General features: G+C 38.3%; 2 protein-coding genes across 13 annotated transcripts in view; one reads left to right on the top strand and one right to left on the bottom strand.

Moving 5' to 3' along the window:
* Positions 1-1315: 1315 nt before the first annotated feature.
* LOC127072756 (E3 ubiquitin-protein ligase MYCBP2) overlaps positions 1316-22971 on the top strand; it is a 163663-nt gene continuing 142007 nt past the window's right edge. For all 7 annotated transcript variants that reach the window (XM_051013430.1, XM_051013434.1, XM_051013433.1 and 4 more), the window contains exons 1-30: positions 1316-1455; positions 1892-1955; positions 2027-2266; positions 2328-2481; positions 2553-2755; positions 2846-3163; positions 3247-3414; positions 3494-3712; positions 3789-3990; positions 4087-4476; positions 4547-4709; positions 4792-4874; positions 4966-5103; positions 5189-5392; positions 5470-5666; positions 5756-6008; positions 6083-6526; positions 6609-6736; positions 6811-7037; positions 7118-7298; positions 7422-7611; positions 7683-7817; positions 7927-8069; positions 8156-8791; positions 8874-9141; positions 9208-9494; positions 9567-9892; positions 9977-10083; positions 10163-10372; positions 10466-10610. In XM_051013430.1, the coding sequence (XP_050869387.1) occupies positions 1361-1455; positions 1892-1955; positions 2027-2266; positions 2328-2481; positions 2553-2755; positions 2846-3163; positions 3247-3414; positions 3494-3712; positions 3789-3990; positions 4087-4476; positions 4547-4709; positions 4792-4874; positions 4966-5103; positions 5189-5392; positions 5470-5666; positions 5756-6008; positions 6083-6526; positions 6609-6736; positions 6811-7037; positions 7118-7298; positions 7422-7611; positions 7683-7817; positions 7927-8069; positions 8156-8791; positions 8874-9141; positions 9208-9494; positions 9567-9892; positions 9977-10083; positions 10163-10372; positions 10466-10610 (6518 nt within the window). In that variant the 5' untranslated portion in view covers positions 1316-1360. The remainder of the gene's footprint in view (positions 1456-1891; positions 1956-2026; positions 2267-2327; positions 2482-2552; positions 2756-2845; positions 3164-3246; positions 3415-3493; positions 3713-3788; positions 3991-4086; positions 4477-4546; positions 4710-4791; positions 4875-4965; positions 5104-5188; positions 5393-5469; positions 5667-5755; positions 6009-6082; positions 6527-6608; positions 6737-6810; positions 7038-7117; positions 7299-7421; positions 7612-7682; positions 7818-7926; positions 8070-8155; positions 8792-8873; positions 9142-9207; positions 9495-9566; positions 9893-9976; positions 10084-10162; positions 10373-10465; positions 10611-22971) is intronic.
* LOC127072765 (uncharacterized) overlaps positions 11264-22971 on the bottom strand; it is a 74031-nt gene continuing 62323 nt past the window's right edge. For all 6 annotated transcript variants that reach the window (XM_051013462.1, XM_051013463.1, XM_051013458.1 and 3 more), the window contains 2 exons: positions 21773-22488; positions 11264-14575 (listed from right to left, as the gene is read on the bottom strand). In XM_051013462.1, the coding sequence (XP_050869419.1) occupies positions 13202-14575; positions 21773-21937 (1539 nt within the window). In that variant the 5' untranslated portion in view covers positions 21938-22488 and the 3' untranslated portion in view covers positions 11264-13201. The remainder of the gene's footprint in view (positions 14576-21772; positions 22489-22971) is intronic.

The raw sequence follows: 22971 nt of genomic DNA, 5'->3' as shown, positions 1-22971 counted from the left end.
TATTAAATACGCGACGTAATTGTATATAAGAGTGATATTTTAAACATTTCTGGAGATAAATATAATACTTGCTTTAACTCATTGTTTGGTTGTATTATTTTTAACCACAGTCATGTTTAATAATGTTTACAAACTTTCACGAATTGACCATGTCGGAGTTTTGTCTTTAAGAAGCCCCATTGAGATTGGAAAAATAATCTGCAGAACCGTTTTAGTGAGGTTATGTTCTTGGTGGTCTCAACAGTAATACAAGTATAGCAGGACTTGAGTAGTCGATGCCTATCCTGCGATCGCTCGTTAAATAACACTATCAGATAAAAAACGTTACAGTTTTATAACGTCTTATTTTCTTTTTTTCTGCGATTTTCATATGATTAATGCATGAATATTTAGTTTGCTACACAGAATATTCATATACAGGTAATATATTTTTATCTATTACATTGTATTTCTTTTTTTTTTTTTTTTCGGTAAAATATTAAAACTTACAATACTGGAGTTATTGGAGAAGACTTCCAACTATGGTATATAATTATAAAATCATTTAATCAATACAATTATTATGTTTTTATATCAATTTTTGCAAAAATAACATTATTTATCTCCGCACAAGTGTTCGCAATGGAAAAACTTTCATCGGTATATTGTAGAGATAGGCGTCAAAACGAAGATAATCGTTGTAACATAAATAAGATTAATACAAGATAAATGATTAAGAAAAGATACGTTTGTATTTTAAAGTTTTATCAGAAGATTATGTTGTTTCGATTCATAATCGTTTTTATACTTTTGATAAATATAACACGTAACAAAGCTGAATTGATATTAATGATACAAAATTATAAAAGAGATATTGATCATTAATATGCAAGCATCTACGATATAAAAGCATACAAAGAATCTATTGTATAAAATGAAAATCATTTTATTATCATTATAAATGTTAATTTCGTAAGCTGATTCGCATGTTTATAGTTAACTCTTATTTCAGCATCTAATTTTGAAAAATCCGCTTGATTATCCTTCGATAATCGAAAGTCGATTTCGTTTATTGAAGATCGAAATCGCGAAGCGGTCGCGGTCCGTCTGGTACTTTCAAGACAAATTTCTTGACACGCATCTGATGCGAATCGTTGACTACTTTTTAATTAATACGAGGGTAAAATAATGAGTATAGATTTGTTGTATCTCAGATATTGATAAACCATTTAACCTGCAGAAAAATTGTGTAAAATCGCTGAAGGAACTCTTTTACGAACTACGTAAAAGTAATCACATGGAGAAGACCGAAGAGTGTCAACGATCAATAGTATAACGAAAATGAATTGGTGAATATTACCTTAAGTATTCCGTGGAAATCATGGTGTCTGGCGAACACGAGAGATTGTTACCCGAGCCTGATCATTACACGAAATGCTTTTACGATCTCTTTAAAAATGTAGCTGAAGCGCAAAGGTACGTAAACGAGTCTAACCTCCAACGATCTTTGTTTACCTGTCACTTTTGATGATGTCTTCGAAAGTAGTTATCATTCCTTGGGATTTAATTAAATAGCTAAGTAAATTTTCTCGGCAATCAGAAGGTTGTATCGTAGACCTTGTTTACCGCACGAAGTACGTAATACAACTGTCTCTATTTTTCTTCAGGAATAACCTCAAATGTTTTATTTATATCACCTATGTCAACTGACAGTTCTAGTGTATACAAATATTTTTTATTTACCTTTCATGTTTTATCTCGTCGATCATTTATGAAGACTGTTATCTAGTTTATTATTAGGAATTGTAATTTTATTTTTTTTACATGTATTTTATTTTTTTTACAACATGTATTTTATATTTTTTGTTTTGTAAGAATATCATTTATTATTTCATACGTATCATGTTTTTAGGTATAAGGATGAATGGAAAAAATGTAAAAAAAATAAAGCTGTTAAAAAAAGAGATAAAAAGAAGGTATTACGATCCCTTTATTTTTCAATTCATATTTTTTTTTATAACGTATATTATATTGTATATATTTATAGATTGAGGTGGGAGGTGATTTAAATTATAATAATCCTCCAGAGATAGAGGTTTCTTACAATGCGTCAGCATTTGCTGTATTCGCTAGTGTTAGATGTGCCATTCTTGAAAAACATGCCAGAACTACAAGTGAGATTTGCAGAGCATCTAATTGCGGCTCTCCACCACCAGAACTTAGTGATACAATTGATTCAGAGAGCGATGACGAAGATAGAGTATCGACTATTCAGAGCTTACCAAAGGTAAGAAATATATGATCGATATATTAATTAATAACTTTTAATCTACAATTTGTTTCTACAGATTGTAGGTATTGGGTTAAGAAGCGTTTTTACATTAATGCGTGAAAGTAAAACCATTGATCCTATGTTATGTACAAAAGCATTAGTAGCCTTATTGGATGTATTACAAGGACAGCTCCCTGAAGGCTTAAAATCTGAACCAGATGATGTCATAGGTAAACATTGTTAATTAATTAATTACTCTGTATGTATATTAATTTAATCAAAATTTATTGTATTTTTGCAGATCTTCTATTTGATTTGCTGTTAGATCTTGCAACATCTCATGGCCCTGAATCAGCAGCTGCTAATGACGGTAGTCATTTGACAGCAGTCGCATGTGCATGTCTACTAAGCCTTGTTGTGGTCAGAGGAGATACCGGTCGCCTTTTGGCAGCAGTAGCTGCTTTACTTATGTGTCCAAGAGCATTAGCAATTCAAAATATACAGGTAAAAAAATTGTAAAAAACATAGACTTATTTCAAGTCTAAAATATAATCATTACAGATAAATATATATATATATTTTTTTTTATATTAGATGCCATGTGTATTAACTTCACTGCAGAGAAGTGTACACGCTGTTCTCCTTGGTAAGCTTGCACGGCCAGACTGGATAACATATGGAGTTCCTAAAAATTCTAGAATTTATACATCTACGCTTAAATTACCAAATGATATAAATAATATAGTACTCAATGGTAGAAGTTTCGTGAGTGATGGAAAGTACCTTTACTTGCATACAAGTAAAGGATTATTAAAAATTGGTAGTGGACATGGTGGTACAATTTGGGGTCATGTATATGTCCATAAAGCTGATTTTTATCCGACAGAAACTGGATGGCTTGGTTATGCAAAAGTTAGCTATAATTTTATAAACGATTTTGATCTTTTATTCCAAAAAAACATAAATATATTTATGTTTGATGTTGGTTTTTTTAGAATTCATTATACTTTAAGTGTGCACCAAGAAAGCAAAGTGAACTTGTAATTATAGATGCAGAAACTCTTATAGTAACAGGTATTGCTGTATTGGAAGGACGTGATTGGTCATCTTCTGTTATGTTTTCTGATGGTGAAAATCTTGGAATGATAACAGCTGGCAAAGATGTGAGTACAACGATTTTGTGAGTTAATTTTTTTTATTAATTTAATTAATTCTCATATGACATTCAATATATTTTTTTAGGATGGTTTTGTGGTACGCACGATAAATACATTGAGTAATCCAGTATCATTTGCCTCTGAATTACCATTAAAATTAGCAAGGAAATGTGTAGATATCTTTGGATATGCAGCTTTTGATGAAGAACAAGTTGTACATACATTGAATCTTGGTTGTGATGAGGAAATAGCAATGGTTACAGCAGCAAAAGAATTTGGTATACTTAAAACAATATCTGGTAAAGTAAGTATGATAATTAGTATTTGTATGTCTATTTATGGGTATTGTACTTAAAACGAATTAACTATATTTTCCATAGATATTATATACTGGAAAGGGAACATCTTTGGGTATGAAAAATAATACAAGGCCTAACAGATGGTTAGAACTTACACTTGGTAAAGGGCCAAGAGTTACACATTTTGCTGCAGGTCACGATGGCCAACATGTGATTTTTGTTCTGGAAGATGGCTCCGTTTTATTTGCTGGAACTGCCAGACGTGGAGAAGATGGTGATAGCAGTAAGTAATAATTTAAAAGTATATTTCAAATATATTACAGTACATTAAATTATACGATCATTTGCATATTATATATTTTTCATATTTTTATTCCAGACAAAGCTCGTAGACAACCTAAGCCAGTTAAGCCAAAGAAAATGGTCAAAGTAGAAGGAAAATTTATTATAGATACTGCTTGTAATAATGGTACAACAGCTTTAGTGACAAAGGAAGGTTCTCTGTTAATGTTTGGAAAAGATACGTTGCATTGTGATCCAGTAACGGGCTTAGTTACTGATCTCGTAGATGTTTGTGTTGTTCATGTTTCTCTTGGAAAGGCACATGCTGCAGCCTTAACTAATAAAGGACATCTCTATACATTTGGAATTAATAATAAAGAACAATGTGGTAGAGATTTTTCAACCGTGCATACAGTGAACAAAGAAGCTACAGTAGTTGCTATGGAGATGGGCACAGGAGAAGATGAACTTATTGTAGCTGAAGAAGGTATTTTCTCCTTTTTATTTTTTTACTATATATATATATATTTTTTTACTATTATTTATTATTAACATAGATGGTACAGATCCTGGAGAAGATTGGGAAGAAACAAGGGGTATGTGTCCACCAGGTCAACATCAATGGAGACATCGTGTCTGTATGGTTTGTACAGTATGTCGTGAATGCACTGGATACAGTATATCGTGCTTAAGTATTCGACCGGATAGAAATCCAGGCCAGTAAGTACCTATTAATACTGCCTGAATACTATACTTTTTAATATAAATTTTATTATCGCACTAACTTTCTTTATTTACACAGAGAATGTGGCTGTGGCGAAGGTGACAGTGGGTGTGCAGAATGCGGATGTTGCCGTACATGTGCAAGAAAGAGTTGTAATAATGGTAATAAATTCTAATAGACATGTTTATTAAAATATGCAATGATAATCAGAGAAACATATGCAAATTGTAATTTTCTACTATTGCAATATAGGTAGATCAGGTTCCAATTATCGAGAATATTTACAAAAACGCTTAGGAGAAATAAGACAACAAAGGCAGAGAAGTAAAGCAGGTCCCAGTGCAATGAGATACGGGATGAAAATGAAAGGAGCTAATAATCAAAGATTAGGTAAATTAATAAAATATAAAATTGATGGATAAAAATGACAAATATATGATCGTTGTTTCTCTCTCTTTCCCTGTTATTGGAAAAGTAGGATCAAGCATTGCTCCAAAAGGAGGCCAACCAGGTAAAATGGTATTAGGATTAGGTAGTAATGTTGCGGGAGAAGAAATCGTTGGCGGCAGCGATGTAGAAAGAGGAGATGCTGCAAGAATAGCAAGTATACCACCAGCTAGAGTTCCTATACCTAGCGATAGTCCTGTGATTCAAGTGTCTTGTGGTTTGCATCATACAGGTAATTTAATGTATATATTTCTAAAGATATCGTAATAAAATCTTGAATCATATTTAAAAATATTTTATATGATACAGTGATCCTTTTACAAAATGGAGAAGTATACACATTTGGAAGCAATATATATGGTCAATTAGGTATTGGATATATGGTAACACATGCTGGTCCAGTTCACGTTAAATTACCTACACTAGCAACTCAAGTTGCTGCTGGATCTAATCATACTGTTGTTCTTACAATAAATGGTGAAGTGTATACATTTGGTGCTTATCAGGTATTTATTGAATATTGATCGCTTTAATATATTTTAATCTACTTATATATATATATATGTATATGTATATGTATATCGTATATTTACAGAAAGGACAATTAGGCAGATCAGTAGGAACTAGTGAAAATGAATCTGTAAATATCACTTCTCAATCTAGTCGTCGCGCAGAGAAAGCTCAACCTTGGCAGAGCTTTCCGAGTATAGTTCCGAATATTGGTTCTCGATGGGGTAGACGTGCAACATGGATCGGAGCTGCTGGAGATCAAACATACATAAAAGTCGATGAGATTAATTCCATTAGTTTAACAAGAAGCACTGTAATGGCAAATAAGAGTTGCATAAGTATGATCATTTTTAATAACACTATTTTTATAATAATTATCTGTATAATTACTTAGTGTAATACATTTTTACAGTATTACTTCCACATCAAAATGATCATGCAAACTCTTTTAAATGCTTAGTTATAAGTAAAAGAGATGGGACATGCAATAGTTACAGTGGGAACGATCAAGTGGATTTTAGCAATTATGCAGCATGTCTAGATCCTTTGTATAATGTTATTTGGACTTTCAATCCCGTGAATAATGAAATAAGCCTGTACAACATTATTTCTACAGAGGCTAGGACTATTTCAGGATTGGAAGCTTCTATACTTAGTCCTGGTTTGGCATTACCTGTAGTACCTACATGTTTTGTAACACGTTCACAAGCTGCAATGCATTTATTAGCATGCTTGGATACTCTTACACAAGCACAAGACGAAAATTTAACTATAGTCGAAGAAAATGAGTGTGATCAATCGACTCATGGTAAAGTCTATAGTAGAGAAGATTTTGCCACAGTTAGTAGATTTGAAAGTAGGTATTCATTAGTTGTATCGTAATTATTAATTAACGAACAAGTTATTATCTCCATTCATAATTAATTATAATTATATAGATCATGGTGGAGGTTGGGGATATTCCGGTCGTTCCATTGAAGCAATTAGATTCATGCCTAACACAGACATTTTATTAGGTGGATATGGTTTGTTTGGAGGTCGTGATAAATACACAGCGAAGATAAAAGTAATAAAACATATTTAAATAGAGATAAAATTACACGATATTATTACTTAGCTATTTTTTTTTAATTCATGCAGTTGTTTGATATCGGAGTTGATGGAGGTGATCAAGAAAATGATGGAGAACTTTTAGCAGAAACAGAAGAGATACCATACGAATGTGGTCCTAGACAAAAGTACGCTATTTTATTTGACGAACCTATTGCATTGCAAGCAAACAGATGGTACGTGGCATGGGCAAAAATCGATGGTTCATCTAGCGATTGTGGATCTAGTGGGCAAGGGATGGTCACAGCAGAGGATCAGTGAGTTATTAATTTTATGACATAAAAAATTATGTGATACGAGAAACAAGTGATATAATTTTTGTTTAAAATAAATGTAGGGTTAGATTCTATTTTAAATCATCAAAGAGATCTAATAATGGAACTGATGTTAATGCCGGACAAATTCCACAATTATTATATCGTGTTGTCACACCAGAGAATCAAACGTCCAATAGACAAAGAGATCAAATAGGACCAGTTTATATACTTAAAAGAGAATTTAGTAGAACAGTAACGAAAGTATGTATTTATTATTAGATAATGAAAAAATAAAATAAAAAAAAAAAAAGAAAAGAAAGAAATGTGCAACTGTGCACATTTGTTTTTTACAATTTTATAATACAAAAGCTATATTGATTGCAGGATTGTTTTCAATCTTTAATATCTCTTCTCCAATGGAGTTGGAACACATTAAAAGCAGGTTTAGCAGATGCAGCAGTCCACATTGCTTCATCGTCTCACGTGTTCCTTGAAATGGAACGTTTAGTTTATATTAGTAAAGCTAGCTTACGATTGCTTAGAATATATACCAACGAAATTTATCCAAATCAAGGTATGTATTCGAATATGTGTATAGGAAAATGAAAGGGCGGAAAAAATTTAACATTCGTGCAATTTAAACAGTTGGGAAGAGAACTCCACCGGAATCTGTGCGTCTCGCTGAATGCATAGGTGAAGTACGAGCGTTGTTACGTCAAATTTTATCCGATTCAGTACCTTTAAGCACAAAATGTAAAGGCAAAACGCGTTCTAACAAAAGTACGTTCCTTTGTTTTAAATTTATAATATAAATATATATCGTTAGGAAAAATATTTCTGATTGCAACTTTTTAATGTATGATGTATAATGATTTTCTTTATTTTATAGATTCGGAAAGTTTAAATAATAAAATGAGCAATAGTATACTCGAAGAGTGTCACAAAACATTTGTATCGTGCTATCATGCATTTTATCCAACGGCATATTTAAAATGGACTTCTCTGTGTGAATTATTGTCAGAAATAGATAAAGTAAGTTAAACGATGTTATACAATATACGTCCTGTTTGAATGTATACAAATGTTTTAAACATTGTCGAATTGTTTAATATTTTCAGGAACAAGGTGTAACCACGAAAGATCGTTTACTTTCGGCAGTTGTAGCTTCCCTTTGCAGTCCTACGATTCGTCTTAGATGCACGTTTCCAATTTTAACCAATACGATGGATAGTAGCGATGGTATAAAACGACAATTAAGCCCTTCGGATAACGCTGGTTTACTAATGATGAATTCTACAGACGCACATCAATATCCTATTCTCGTTGAACAAATTAGTTACAAATCTCAGGTGGAAAGTTCAGGAAAAGAAATATTGAATTGGTCGTTCCGTGAAGTCCTCGAAAGATTATTAGATTTGGTATTGGTACCTGTGAAAAAAAGTCTTTGTAGAGAGAAAAGTTACTCTCTATCAGAGTTAATTTTGCACTGCTGTTATTTGCTCGCCCGTGTTATCGCGGAATTAGCGGCACAATCTAATGGAAACGAAGACGAATTGCAAGGAGCTTATGGTAAACTTATGTATACTACACCTTCGAGATTCACTAGAACAAGTCAAACGAGATCTTGGAATACTGGAAATGGTTCTCCCGATGCCATTTGCTTCTCCGTTGATAGATCAGGCATCTTTATCGCGGGCATTGGTATTTTTGGAGGTGTTGGAGTGTACGAATACGAATTAGAATTGTTAGAAGATGTATGTCATTTCGAATCTCTAAAGTATCATATATTTATTATTTATTTGAAGAATATTTGCTATCGATTGTCCTTTTCTACAGCAAAGTAATACCGGGAACGATCCATCTCACACTCAGCGTTGGACTAGTTTAGATTTTACAAGAGGATCTTTTGGACCAGAAGGTTGTGTCAATGATATTATAGAAATAAAGTTCAATAAACCCGTAGCGATCAAGGAAAACGTAAAGTATGCTATTAAATTGAGGAATCGTGGCGGCCGTACTAGTAATGGCGATGGTGGTTTGAGCGTAGTCAAAGGACCAGATGGCACGACATTTACTTTCACGGCCTGTTCTTTCAGTTTCAATGGTACGACTTAATGCAGATAAACAATGTTTGTTCTCGCGTGATATTTATCCAGACATGATCTCGTAGGAACGACACAAACAAGAGGTCAAATCCCACACATTTATTATTTTTCGAATCCGCAAGATTCCGATGGTCAACATACTAGTCAAGCAATAGCTGAAGTACAGGCAAGAAAGTGCACCCTTGCCATGACGGCTACGATTATTCAACGTTCTAACGAAATATTTGCGTTAGCAAGAGAAAGGGCCGAAGAAGTCACTGCCAGTGAAGTACTTGGTAACGCAACTTTTGTAACGACTCTTTTACCTTTAGTGATGGCTCACATCAGTCCTTTAGCGACATCAGATCCAAGGGTAAATGTTTATTATTATTTTCTTTTAACGATTAAATAAAAGCAAAATAATAATAAACATTTTCCATTTCAGAGTGGCGTGCAAATACTGACTTTGATACAAGAAATGCTTCCCCACGTCGCAGCTCTAAATTTATTATCCATTATGGGAACATCTCAATTATCGCAAGATAGTGAAACACAACCTCACCTTACTCCACCTATTACTACCAGTCATCATTATACTTGGCTGGAAAGCGATCATCCTTATAAACCTGCTGCAGTGTCACATTACAAAGTTAATTTTCCAGAATCCGTAAAATGGTTAACGATCGAATTTACATCGGAGTGCGGCACTTCACAGCCAGAGGATTATTTACAACTTTACATTCCAAACGTTATTACAAATGCCTCGGCTGGGTAAATAGAAACAAAAACAAAAAGTTATATCATTTAAATGCGAGTCTAATCGTTATTTTAACGACATTTTGTCTATTCCTTTAGTACACACGGAAACACGGTGTCGGAAGACACTTTGTTATATTGGCCGGTATTACATAAAATGAGTAACGTGCAGAGTCAATGGCCGCAAAATGCAGTGGTATTACCAGGTAACATATATTAAAATAAAAATCCAAAATGTACTTGTTAGTCGTTTGCTACGATCTTAAATCGAATAATATTTTCTAGGAAACGAAGTGATATTTTCTTTGGAAACTGCATCCGATTATATGAAAAACGAGAGATCAAATACATACGGCTTTAAATGTTTAGTCATCGGCTATGATTGGATTACATCTGGAAATGGTTTGAAAAATTTAGAGATCGAACTGTCGTTTCTCGGTGGAGCATGTAGCGCCAGTTTAATGAAGAAAAATCTTATTTTACCACCTGTGTCTGGTGGGTTTATGAAAAATATAATTAATCTACTTTTCGTCTTGAATAAATTGTAATAGATTTCTTATTTTACACTTTATATATATCTGCTTGCAGCGGAGGAAGTACAGAACGATTTCGAGACTATGCAAGAAACAGCGAAGCGGATATTCTCCGTACATTCGGTTTTACTTGGACGAGGATTCGCTTTATCTTCGCCACCGACGGTATCTCAAGCTCTCGACGGAGTTCTTCCCTTCAGGTAAGTTTAACAAAACTCAATCGATTTGATACAACTAGGAATATGTAATAAGCAAGAAGATATACCTCGGGCTCGTTATTATTCCGCTTCGACAAGCAGAAAATATATTTTTCGGCGATCAGACGCAGTAATCTAATCGTTATTGTAGATTATTGTACGAGGAGAGTACCAAGGAACACGATGTCGTCTTAGAATTATTTCGAATAATTACTCTCGCCTTTGGCGTTGGGGCCGCGTACCGTAACATGAGTGACTCATCTAACGAGAGAAACACGCGCCTCTGACAGCTTCATAATCGCGCAATCTCGTCTTGTTGAGTAAACATTAGATGCGAATATCCATGCGAAGGTATGGAAAACTCGCGAATTGTTGACACGTAATAAATTCAAGTCGACGTATTAATTCTCGGTCTTGATGACGTACAACAGCGTTGTCATAAAAAAAAAAGAAAAGAAAAAGGAGTAAAAAAAGAAAAAAAAAGAAAAGTAAAAGGAAAAAGAAAAAAAATTCGTTCCGGATTGTGTCTACGATAATTAACAGCTGTTATCATCGATCCGACGTGTTATTCTTATCGTACCCACAGGCAGGTCTCTTATAGTTATGCGCGAGCTCTAACGTGTCCGGTTTAAAAATAATCTCAACTCGTTTATCGCTTAGGTATTTAGCGTGATCTTTATTCTTCATCGTCGATCATACGTCGTTCGATGTAAAACAAATTACATAGTCAGCTGTCGGTATATCACAGTTTCACGATAATTACAACTAAACGGTCATTAGAAAACTTAATTCTCGCCAAAAAGCGATAATCGCTAGACGTATACTCGCATAGGTTCTAACGAGTACGCGCGCGCACGTACTCCAAGTTGCAGCACTGTTCACGCTCGCAACTGACGTTAATAGTGTATCTACCTTGAGATTTCCTCAAGGCTCAAGGTAACGACTCGACGAAGGTCGTCGCGCGCAATAATCTCGGAAGCTTCGAGGCCCAATTTCTGCGCGCGATATCGCTCGAGGCTAAGAGAAACTACCTCTGAAATATCCTTACAAAGGGACGAGTGCGCATTAATAATGCATGGACTCTCGCGCAAGTATCAGATAGCTTTTACAAGCCTAAAGAATCAACATTTTTTATCGTTGAACTTATTAGGATCTTCTTCTAGTGCGAATCCGCATCTCATCAGAGTGTTGTTTTTCGAATCGATTCTTCGAAAAGTAGAACATTCCCTATCTCCTTTATCTTCTCTCTCGAGTCTTTGGTCTCGAGAATATTTAAGCGATTTCAATATGGTTTCCTAATTAATTATTCAATGAAAAATGAGATTTTATTTCGGCGTTTATATCGTTATTGAATCTTGGAAGAGGAACGATTTAGGTGAATTTATTTTTCGAGTCTTCGCTACGTTAATCTGTTTCTATGGAGAATACATGTGTAGGCGGTGTTTGTATGTGATGGTTCGTGGATCTTCGTGAATCGTACATTTAATAATTCTGACTGGTTTCTTTAGAATTAAAAATCGAATTAAAAATTACGAGAGATTAAGTTCGTGAAAGATTTTAGCGGTAATCCATCCATCCATCCATCCATCCATCCATCCATCCATCCGTCCGTCCGTCCGTCCGTCCGTCCATCCATCCATTTATCCATCCATCCATCCATCCATCGGAACGAATCCATGCTTTTGAAAGCTACGAATGGAATTTCAAATGAAGAAACTCATCTCACTGTTTTCTCGTACAACTTGAATGTGGTACGTCGTCTTCTTCGTACGTAGATAACCAGCCGTCTCTCGAAAGCTACCTAACGATATAAACTTAACTAGCAACGACGACCGATTAACCGTCCTCGTGACCTCAATCGGAAATCTCTTTACCGCCGAGAGGAACGTGACCGCCTCAGAGTAAGTAAATAAGTAAGAAAGAAAGAAAGAAAGAAAGTAAGAAAGAAAACAATAAGATGGAGGAGGTCGAAGGAATGAGAAGGACACGCTCGGATAATCGGTACTCGTGCTTCGTGATATGTTAATGGAAGCTTACGAACTGTCTTGTACTAATAGAGAATGCTCGACTAAATGAATTCAAGAGTGAATAGAGAGTTTTGACATTGATCGTTATTCCAAGACGTAGGATTACTTCAAGGACATTATAGTTTGTTTTTTTTTTCATCGCAGAACGCTTATCTCATTATCGACTTATACATATAGATATCTTTTTTTTTCCTTATCGCATATAATACACGTACGTAAACGTGAAAAAAGTTTGAGGAACCCGCAAGGAGGTACGATAGCGTTTATCGAAAACGTTCCGTGTTCTTCTTCCTTTTTTTATTCCCTTAGATCGTTTAGATGAGAAAGAAGAAATACGCGCACAAACACACACGCTCAACGTTCGTCTCTTCTTTATCGTTGTTATTTCCCTCTTTATTTCTTCTACGATACGTCGTATCAAAGCTTGTACACTCGAAAACGACAGGAAGTGGCGGTGGTGTTGGCGGCGGCGGAAGACGAGCCCGACGGTTCCATTTTACTTTGATGATCCTCGAAATGGTGAATCCGATCGTTCGTGGAACGCGTCGAGTCGTACGGAGCTTCTCGTTACAATTCCGTGGTCAAGGGTTCGGCCTTTTCGACGATTACGTGAAACTCGGTTTCCCTGTAAAGTCTGCCATCAGGCACGACCATAGTTATCCTGCTGTCTACCGGAGTACCCGACGTGGCTGTTTCTCTACCGATTACGCCATTCTTCTTCGAGACGACGTCCGGTGCATTCGTCGGTACGCTCATCCATCGTTTTCTATCGTTCCGACGTCGTCTTTTGCAACACCAAACGATCAGACAGGCGAGGATGAGAAGGGTAGCGAGAATGCCGACTATGACGAGTATAAGTACGAGCATCGATCCACCGAGAGAGCAATGTCGTGCTTCGTAATCGGTAAAGCTCGCTGTAGTCGCGTCTTCCGCGTGGCCGTCCACGCAGAAGAGAAATGTTTCTGGTGTTTCGATCGAGTCTTGGGATGATAAAATCGGCGGCATCACTGCGTTTTGCCTCATGTAGAATCTCGAATATACGTTTGTGTAATTTAGAACGTTATTCCTCCACAAGGGTAACATCTGGCAGTCGCAGGGCTGTTTTACCAAGAGATCGTCGAGTTCCGGGCGAAAGCTCGAACGATCGAACATCAGTGAACCTTCCTCGAACGTAGACATGCTGTTGTTCTTAAATATGAGGTCGTGTAAATTCGCGGAAGAGGAGGAAGCCGGTGGTGGCCTCGTTTCTGGATCCGCTCGTATACCGAGAAACGCACCCACGGCTAGACTACCGAAGGTGTTATTCTTTATTATTACGGCTCCTCGAGCCGTCACGTCAAAGGCTTCGCTCTCGAGACCGTCGATCAGACAGTTTTGAATCGCAACGGTACGTGGACTCCGAACTATGAATGCTTCGCTCCTAACCATACCCATTTTAACACCGTCGAGCATGAACTTGTGGTGTACCTCTATGTCGTTCATCGTACGGCTCGGCACTTGCTCTCCGAAACTACCACCGATCACGTGCAAGTATCCCACGTCGAACTTCTTGAAGGATTGCGCCTCCGTACTCTCGATCTGACAATTCTCCAGCCTGAGGGTATCCGTGTGAAAGAGATTCGCGAAGGCGAATGCGCTCAACTGACCTATCCTCACGTTCTCGAAGCTTATCGCTTCCACGTCGCCACCAAACACGAAACTAGGAAGCACGTCGATGCTGCAGTTCCTCACGGATATCCTTGTGCGCGCGCTGCGAGGCGAAAGTTTGAAGCTATGCCGGACTAGGCTGAGATTTGCCACGTTCACCAGATCCACTGATCGTAGACCAGCCATCGACGTCAAACTCGAGTTTGCTACGATCACGGACGAGCAATTGCTCACGACTATCCGGCTCGTGTGCGGACTCAACTTCCTGTCGCTTTCCGTGCTCAGGATCAATTCCTGAAACAGAAATAATTTGTGTCGTGAAATGTTTTCAAGGAAAATTATGGGGAATTTAACTTTCGAGGGAGATTCGATTGTATCCGCAAATTTTCTTTCTCTCTCTTCCTTTCTCTTTCTCTCTCTCTCTCTCTCTCTTTCTATCTATCTATCTATTTCGTTCTTTGTTTCTTTTAACGAAAAACGAATAAAAAGGGGAGTTTACACTCGATTTGGCACAATCCGATACGTCGGATCCGAGGCCTCTTAATAAGGGTCGAATAGCCGTAATTAGAAGACTAACTACCCTAATTGTTAGCGACGTGTGCGCTCCTTCCCTATCAACGTATACCGCGCCAATTTACGCGACTAATGTCGTTATCATATAATCGAGTACGAAATTAACTTTTCTCCTAGCTGATATTTCCGCGACGCAGCGTTTTCTGTCATATCAATAATAATACATTTTCAATGGGATTGCGTGCAATTGGAATTTTACTTTCTGTTTAACAATCATGGATGTTAAAACTGATCGAATCGTGTCCAAGTAGAACAATTTAAATATTTCATTTGAAGAGTTCGTGCGACGACGAGTCGAGTTAACACTCGAACGAATAACAGATTCATTCGATCAACCGTAACACGCGGAAAGTCAGGTGTTTCAGAGAACAGGTAGACGCGAACTCGATTGTTCTTCTTTTCTTTTTCTTTTTCCTACTCTTTCTTTTCCCTTTATGGGGTATACAGTATCGAAGAGATCACATTTCATCAAGAGTTCCTAGAGTAAAGTCTCTCGAGGCTGACTCTCGTAAAGACTCGGTTTTACTCTACTGCCACTTCGAATGCTATGTTTGTCAAACAATCGGCCAAGGAGGAACATTCCTTGCATTCTTCTAGCACGATTAATCCCTCGACAAAGGAGCCGATATCTCGATATCGGATTATGCGCGTGGGTAGTCAGCTGGCGTTGTCTCTCTTTCGCTCTTTGCGAATATATATATACACACATATATATACATACACACGCGCTATACACGCCGTTTCCGATATATCGTTCACGTGCGTGCTAACGTACGTAAACGCACGTTCGTGATTCCCGGTAAATGTTATCGCACCAACAGGACTCGATAATCGATCGTTTCTAGAGAAGGCTTCTATCCCTTTCTATCGTTGTTGCTCTTTGTAACACGAACCTACGACACACGTTTATTACAAGAAATCGGATTAGGAGCCGTCTAACGAATTATTATACTCAACTTGCGGAACCATTTTTTATTTTTTTTTTAATTTTTCTTTTCTCTTTATTCTTTATCGTTTCTGTCTTTAGTCGAGAAGACGCGATGAGAAAGTCTCGGGTATCCAGTGTAACACTTGAAATATGTACTAGCAAAACGAGGACTGACTGTATTTCCTGTCTTTTCTTTCTCTCTCTCTCTTTCTCTGTTTCATTTATCTCTTTTTTCTTTTTCTCGAAAGAAAGACGTTCAAATTTCTCATCCTACATTCTTCATAATCCTTTTCCTTCTTACGTGATTTTTGATATTAAAATACGATCCTTCTTCCTATCCTCTCGCGTAAGAACGATATCGAGGAGATTTGGAAATTTAGGAAAGAGGAAAAAAACGAAAGTGACCAATCGCGAGAGGGAAATGAGAACGAAATGGATAAGGAGGACAGATACGTTAAAACGAGGAAGAATGCTCGTAGTAGTAGACGAAACGGAGAACGGTCGTGGGTTACTACGACGGAGAACGAAGAGAACCGGAGTGTTTTCAATGGGAGGAAAAAGAGAGAGAAATAGAGATAGAAAGAGAGAACGTACGGAGTGCGGAATAAAAGACGCAGCTCTATGCAGTACGTCTCGATGAAAACGAAACCTTTGTGCTTCTCTCGTTCTTTTTTCTCTCTCTCTCTCTCTTTTTTCCTTTTTCTTTTTTTTTCTTCTTTCCTTCCCTTTCTTGTTTGCAAGCACCGTAGTTTCTACGCATTACCATCTTGATCCGGTGCAATCTCTCTTTTTCTCTCGTGGATGCTCGTGTGTCCCTTCCTGGCTCGTTTCGACCTTTGTTCTTTCCGCATTGTTCTTGGCTAGTTCTCGTCGTACAATATCCGAGCGAGCACAAGTTCTAACCGTTATGGATTTTCCTTTCAAAAAAATTTGTGCTCGTGGATTTCATTAATTAATTCACGTCCGTGAATCTTCTTTCCTCTCCCCCAGCTGTGTCGCGTCGTGTCGCGCCACGCCACCTCATCAGCCACCCCTAATATTTCCCCTTTCTTTCTCTCCTGAGAAAGAAACAACGAACGTGGGAGATGTATTTATCGTCGTGCAGCTTTTGAAATTTTCGTTGAAACGTAGAAGAGAGGTACGCGTACGTTAAAGGTGAAAGATCCATTAAGTAGCGTTAGTGGAAGAGTATCGTATCGTTAGGTCTGTACCGGGTGTCTCGAAGCACAAATTCGTAAGTACGGACGGGGATAGGGGGATGCAGACAGGCCAGGGTCATTGTCGTAAATTTCAAGGGCCGCACCGGGAATCTGAATTTTATTTCCCAACAGTTTTGCTCTCCCACGAGAGAGCCAACCAGAAAGAGTGCGCTTAAGAGAGAAAGAAAAAGGAGAGAGAGAGAGAGAGAGAGAGAGAGAGAGAGAGAGAGAGAGAGGGGGAGAAAGAGAGAGAAAATAAGAGAACGAGGACACCGATAAATACACGAGCGTTGGAGAGAAAAAGAGAAAGAGAATAAGAGAGAGAGAGAAAGAGAGAGACCGGAAACAAGAGAAGCAAGATATTCTTTTTTAACGTCTCGTCTTTATTCTTCTCGTTCCTCTACCTCCTCGCAGTGGCGTGTAATTTTATCGAGTGAGTTTCGCGTATTCTCCAGACATTTTCGCTTGTCGTACGGAGTAAAGTGTAGAAGAGAGAGAGAGAGAGAGAGAGAGAGAGAAGAATAAACGAGGAAAGAGAAAATGAAAGAATGAGAGAGAAAGAGTAAGAGAAACGATGAAAAAGGAGTAAAAGAGGAGAGTATCGCGTCGAAGGTGTGCTTCTCGATTACTCGGAGCGATTCCCATCGGGAACACCAGCAGAGTTCCTTTGAAAGGTAGTTCGACGCTCGGTAGCATCGTTCCCAAAGCTTCTCGCGTCGCGTTCTTCTCTACCCTCTCATCGTCCTTTCTTCTTCTTCTTCTTCTTCTTCTTCTTCTTCTTCTTCTTTCCCTTCTCAGGGAACGTTCTCACGATGGATGAGTACGTTCGTTTCTATCATCCCCAAACGTTTCTTCTCGATATGCGATGTTCGACGAATGAACGACGTCGATCGTCCGGCATAATGTAATAGTAGAGAAAACACGTCCCCGCGACCACTCTTCCCTTGATTGTCGATTGTATTTTCTCTATCCTTCATTCTTTTTTCCTAAGCTTGTCTCTCATTTTGTATGCATACCGAATCAAAGAGTTTTTCTTCAACGACGACGACGACGACGACGACGACGACGACGACGACGACGAGGAGGACGAAAACGACGACGAAAATGACGACGACGACGAAAGCTTTCACGTCGAGTAACAAAATGAAAATGCATTTCAGTTGTAACGATCGAATCGGAAACGGCGAAAATCTCCGTTCGTTGGGGGCGAACGCTCGTGCGGAATAATGTTCCTATCGGACGAGATGATGAAGAGAAAGATAGATGGACAGAGGAAGAGAAAGAGAGATATGAGAATGGAACGAAAAGCTCTTTTACGATCTATAAAGGATTTATACGAAACAATTTCCCCGTAGGGGCAGATTCGCTCGTGAGAGTCCTGCCCATCGTCGACCATTATCGCGGTCTCCTCGCCACGTTCATCGGCTTCGGCTCCCTTTCTCCCTTCTCTCTTTCCCTTCTCTATCTTTCTCTTCCATCAACCCATTTTCCATACGCGGTTTCAAACACGAACCGATAGAGGCAATAATTAATCTCGCGTACGAAGTTATTAATCAAAGATCACCGAGTCCTCGTTGTCGATTGTTCGTTATCGATGTCGTTGGTTATCGGTCATCTAGACTCAATAACATTTCTCGAACGTTATCATCGTTCTTCACACGATACTATTACATTTTTCTCTTATTCATTCTCTTTCTCTCTCTTCCACCTAAATTCCGTGGTTTTATTTCTGGTGACCCTTGTGATGGGTAGACGAGTAAATTTAAGACCGCATTCGCTAAAAGGCACATTCAATTATTCACTTCCTTGTCAATTATTCAAAGGGCATCTTAGGACTGCGCAAGAGGATACGGCGCATGGGTTGATACTATACCTAACTCGTTCACGAAAAAGAGATAATACATACGAGTGGTGTTGCTGGTTAAAGCACGGAAATTCGATAACTTTAAAGGATTACCAGGCACACGGACGAACGGTGGCAACATCCGGTAGTTTATCGGAATCCGGAAACACTGGGAATATCGGTCGAGGTCGATTACAAAAGCCTCTTTTATTAACCTCACCCGTTTTCCAAGCGTTAACTCGTCGTTGCGGAACGCGAAAGCAGTCTGAAAACTTGAAAATTTATTGCCACTTTTATACATCGTTTAAAATCGTTTTTTTCTCTTCTTTATCTTTTTTCCTTTTGTAATTCTTCTCTGTTCTATAAAACTCAAAGTCGAATGATCAACGAGTCGAGTAATTAGAGGGTTAATGCGTGAAGAAATAGGAGAAAGGTGGATTCGATGCGTTCGAAAACCGGTGGGGCGACAAATTAGCAATGAGTGCAATACGGTTCTGATAAATTATACGGAATCCACGATATTTTCCGCGGTTTACGTATCGCATACATTACATATATTCTATTTCTTTATTTTCCTTTGAACGAATAATTTTATCGAAACGAACGGAGTTTAATTCCGCAAAAATTTCTCCAAAACGATTTTCAAACGTGTCCGTCAAAATTATTCACATCCTTTTCGTTTCATATACGGTACGGATCGGTATATATTACGTACGTTAGTAAGTACCAGTAAGTACAAAGGCGAATAAATTCGCGCGTATCATCGTACTTTCCTGCATCCATTATACTTGCATCTAGTCATAGTCAAACATCTCTCGTAAAGCGAAGCGTTAGTGGGTAATTCATGAAATGGAAACGTTTCAAACTTCTAGATGGTACGCTTCGTTCGTTGACCGACGAATTGGGGCATCCTTTTACGACGCGAACTACTTCGTTTGAGACCAAATTTCTCTTTTGTTCGAAAAATAAAAACGCCAGAAGACGAGTTTACAAATTGTATTCTGTTACGCAATCAAACTTCCTATGTGATCCTTTCTGAACCGAGAAGAGTTATTGATCCGTTTCTTTCGCACGATACATTTAGATGCCGTTAATAATTATATCTTTCGTTTTCTCGCATGAACTCGGTGATGCGATGCAACGAGACCGTGGATTAACGTGACGGCGCAATGTTTTAAGAAAGTAGAAAAAAAAAAGAAAAAAGAACAAAAAGGTAAAACAAAAAGGGGTGTCTGCTTTTGTCCAATCCGATTGGTTTCCACGGTATAAAACTTTGCCCTCTCTCGCGGTCATTTCGTCACGGGCACGGCTTTTACGGATCGGGTTTACGGCGTTTCCAAAGCACACCGCACGTGTATCCTACGTGTTCTTCGCTTGCATTATACGCTTCTCTGTACGTTGTACTTGCATACATACATACACCATACATGCGTACGTACGTGTTACGCTTTGCGGAGAAGACAAAGAACGTTTTGTTGGGAACAATAGCGATGATAGTAGGATACACGACGGAGAAGCGCGATAGCTTACGTTTTTGAAGAATGGAGATTATGTTGCCTCGATAATGATAATAACCTAATGCGCTGTGTCTTTTCTTCCTTAGGGCGTTAATAGGGAATACTATAGTTTCCTAGTCCGTGGTTCCATTAATCGATCTCGCCTGTATACTTTACACCTTTTACCTTTATCTCTTATCGTGATTATAAGTAAAATATCACGACACTTTCCCTCATGTTTTTTTTTCCCGAGCTCACCCGACCAACTCCTTATAATAATAGCTTTTCGCGAGAGTATTTGGGGTGCCACGATGAAGCTCTGCCGAGACTCAGCAGGAAAAGCTGGCGTACGAGCGCGTGACCGCGATCTTTCAACAAATACTGCTATTTTTCTCTGTACGCAGCATTTTTCCTCCGTTGGGACAGCTACGTACTCGTCCGGCGCGATAAATATTCTAACGTGGCTATGCCGAGCTGAAGAGAACGTGGCTAGGAAGGGAAAAGGAAAGAGGGGCAGAAGGGTGAAGGGAACGAAAACGCCCTCGGCACACACCTTACCTACCTGCCACTCGTGTCGGCTCCGCGATTTGCGTAAACACGTTCTAATTTATAGCGTATAGGGTAGCGTCGGGCCCTGCGAGAGAAAGAGAAAGAGAAAGGGAACACCCTGCAATTTACTCACATTTTCCTCAGTTACAAGTTCTCGCTTTCTAATTTTATAACGTTGAATCTTTTAAAAGCAGTCCGTTTTCGAAAATGAACATTATGTATTACGTTGTCTAATATTTAATCATTAAAAATTCTTGGAGAAATGGCGAAACGTGATTTCTCGTTGAATTTTCTTTGAATATACGCGAGAAATTTTGTCTGAGTTATGAAGGGGAAGGTGTAAAAGTGTGGGTGGAGTATCAGAGAAGAAAGGATGTTTTCGTTTCTTAGGGATCCTATTTATACCCTTATCTAGATTCGATAATTCGGGGTTGGGATAACGTTCACGGGGAACAAAGCACTCGGAGACCAACCGGAGTTTGCGTCGTATTCGAGATTTTTCACGAGATAGGATCGCGGTTTCTTGAATGGATTCTCCTGCGGGTTAAAGGAGAGGGGAGAAGGAGAGATAAGTAGAAAAAGAAATGGTTCGAAAGAATCGAAGGGAAGGTGGTGACAGATGCAAAGAAACTAAACGAGAGGATACGAGGAAATGAAATCCTTGAGACAAATCGATTTAAATAAGAACGATACGAGATATTCATTTCCGAGAAATGGACTGTCGAAAAAATTTCATTTCCTACGGTCCTTTTTTATTCTCTCTGATCGGACCTATGATCTTTTTTCGTCAATCCCCATTTCGATATATAAAGAAATTTTCAAACGGTTTAACGGATTGTTTCTGGGATAAATCAATGATTCGATAAGAATTTATTTTCTCTCGAGCCGAGAGAAATACCTTACCTCTCCTTCCTCTTTGCAGTCGCAGGTCAACCTGCCGTAGTGATCGCAGGAGCAGGGCGAATAGTCGCACCTGTTCGTCGAATTCGTCAGGACACCTTTCATCAGCAAACAGCTCCAAAAGAGTCCGAGAATCGCACTACCGAGCACGAATTTCGCTGCTCCCATTTTGTGCCCCTCCCTTCCTTCCTTCCTTTCTCTCTCTCTCTCTCTCTCTCTCTCTCTCTCTCTCTTTCTCTCTCTCGCGCGCCCTTCTCTTCCTTCGATGTTCCAGCTGCTTTCTTTACATCGTGTGTCCGAACCGAGACGGATCCATAAAGAACCGAATAACGCTACGAAAAGAGTTTCTCCTATCTCGAAGATCAAATTTTTCTCTATCTTTTTATTCTTCTTTTCGAATCTTTATCAGTCCTTAGCGTTTCGTGGCGTACGTCAAAGAGCCGCCACGAGCAATACTACGTTATTCTGTCGGTCATATTTCTTGGAAAATCTCATTCTTTCCGATTTTTCCACTGCTCTTAGCATCGCTCGTTTTCCGATTTTTCAAAGAGAGATCCATGGACCGATTAAGTTAAGGAGTTCCCACTTCGATTCCTCTTCGGTCGATCGTCAAGATCCAATTAGAACGAGGAAAACTTACGGTAACGTAAGATATCATCGCGAGACTCTTGCGTCAGGCGTTCTCTTTCGGGCTCGGCCAGTCTGACGATATCTCTTCTCTGGAAAGATATAAAAGCGATAAAGTTTTCGTCGTAATTGATCGTGCGAGAGAAGGAGGAAATTCGACGACTCTTTGTGATCATTCGCGAGAATATGTTTCAGATTTATTTTCAATAACAATAATACGTGAGATGCAGAAGCTTTCGAATTAAGCGAATCGTTATCGCGTTGCGTAATAGTTAAGTGTGTATATCTACGTTGGCATAATGTTATCGAAGATGAAAGTTCATTCTCTTGGGATTAGAACTAACATTATTGGTACGTACGTACGTACGTACGTACGTATGTGCATACGTCGAAAGGAAGATAACATCGTATATTGATAGACGTTCTCTCGCGATAAACGGTAGAGAGTATCACGTGGAATCAATGACACGTGGAAATTTCTCGTAAAACTCTCCCGACAAACAACGACAAAGCTTTTAATCTCGCGTGAGACAAAGCTTTCAGGAAGGTGCAAGCGAGTACGATATTGTGACCAA

This window comes from Vespula vulgaris, chromosome 2, assembly GCF_905475345.1.
Source record: "Vespula vulgaris chromosome 2, iyVesVulg1.1, whole genome shotgun sequence".
NCBI classification, from domain to species: domain Eukaryota; kingdom Metazoa; phylum Arthropoda; class Insecta; order Hymenoptera; family Vespidae; genus Vespula; species Vespula vulgaris.
The sequence above is the reverse complement of the archived record's forward strand: the minus strand, read 5'-3'. Positions and strand labels throughout refer to the sequence as shown.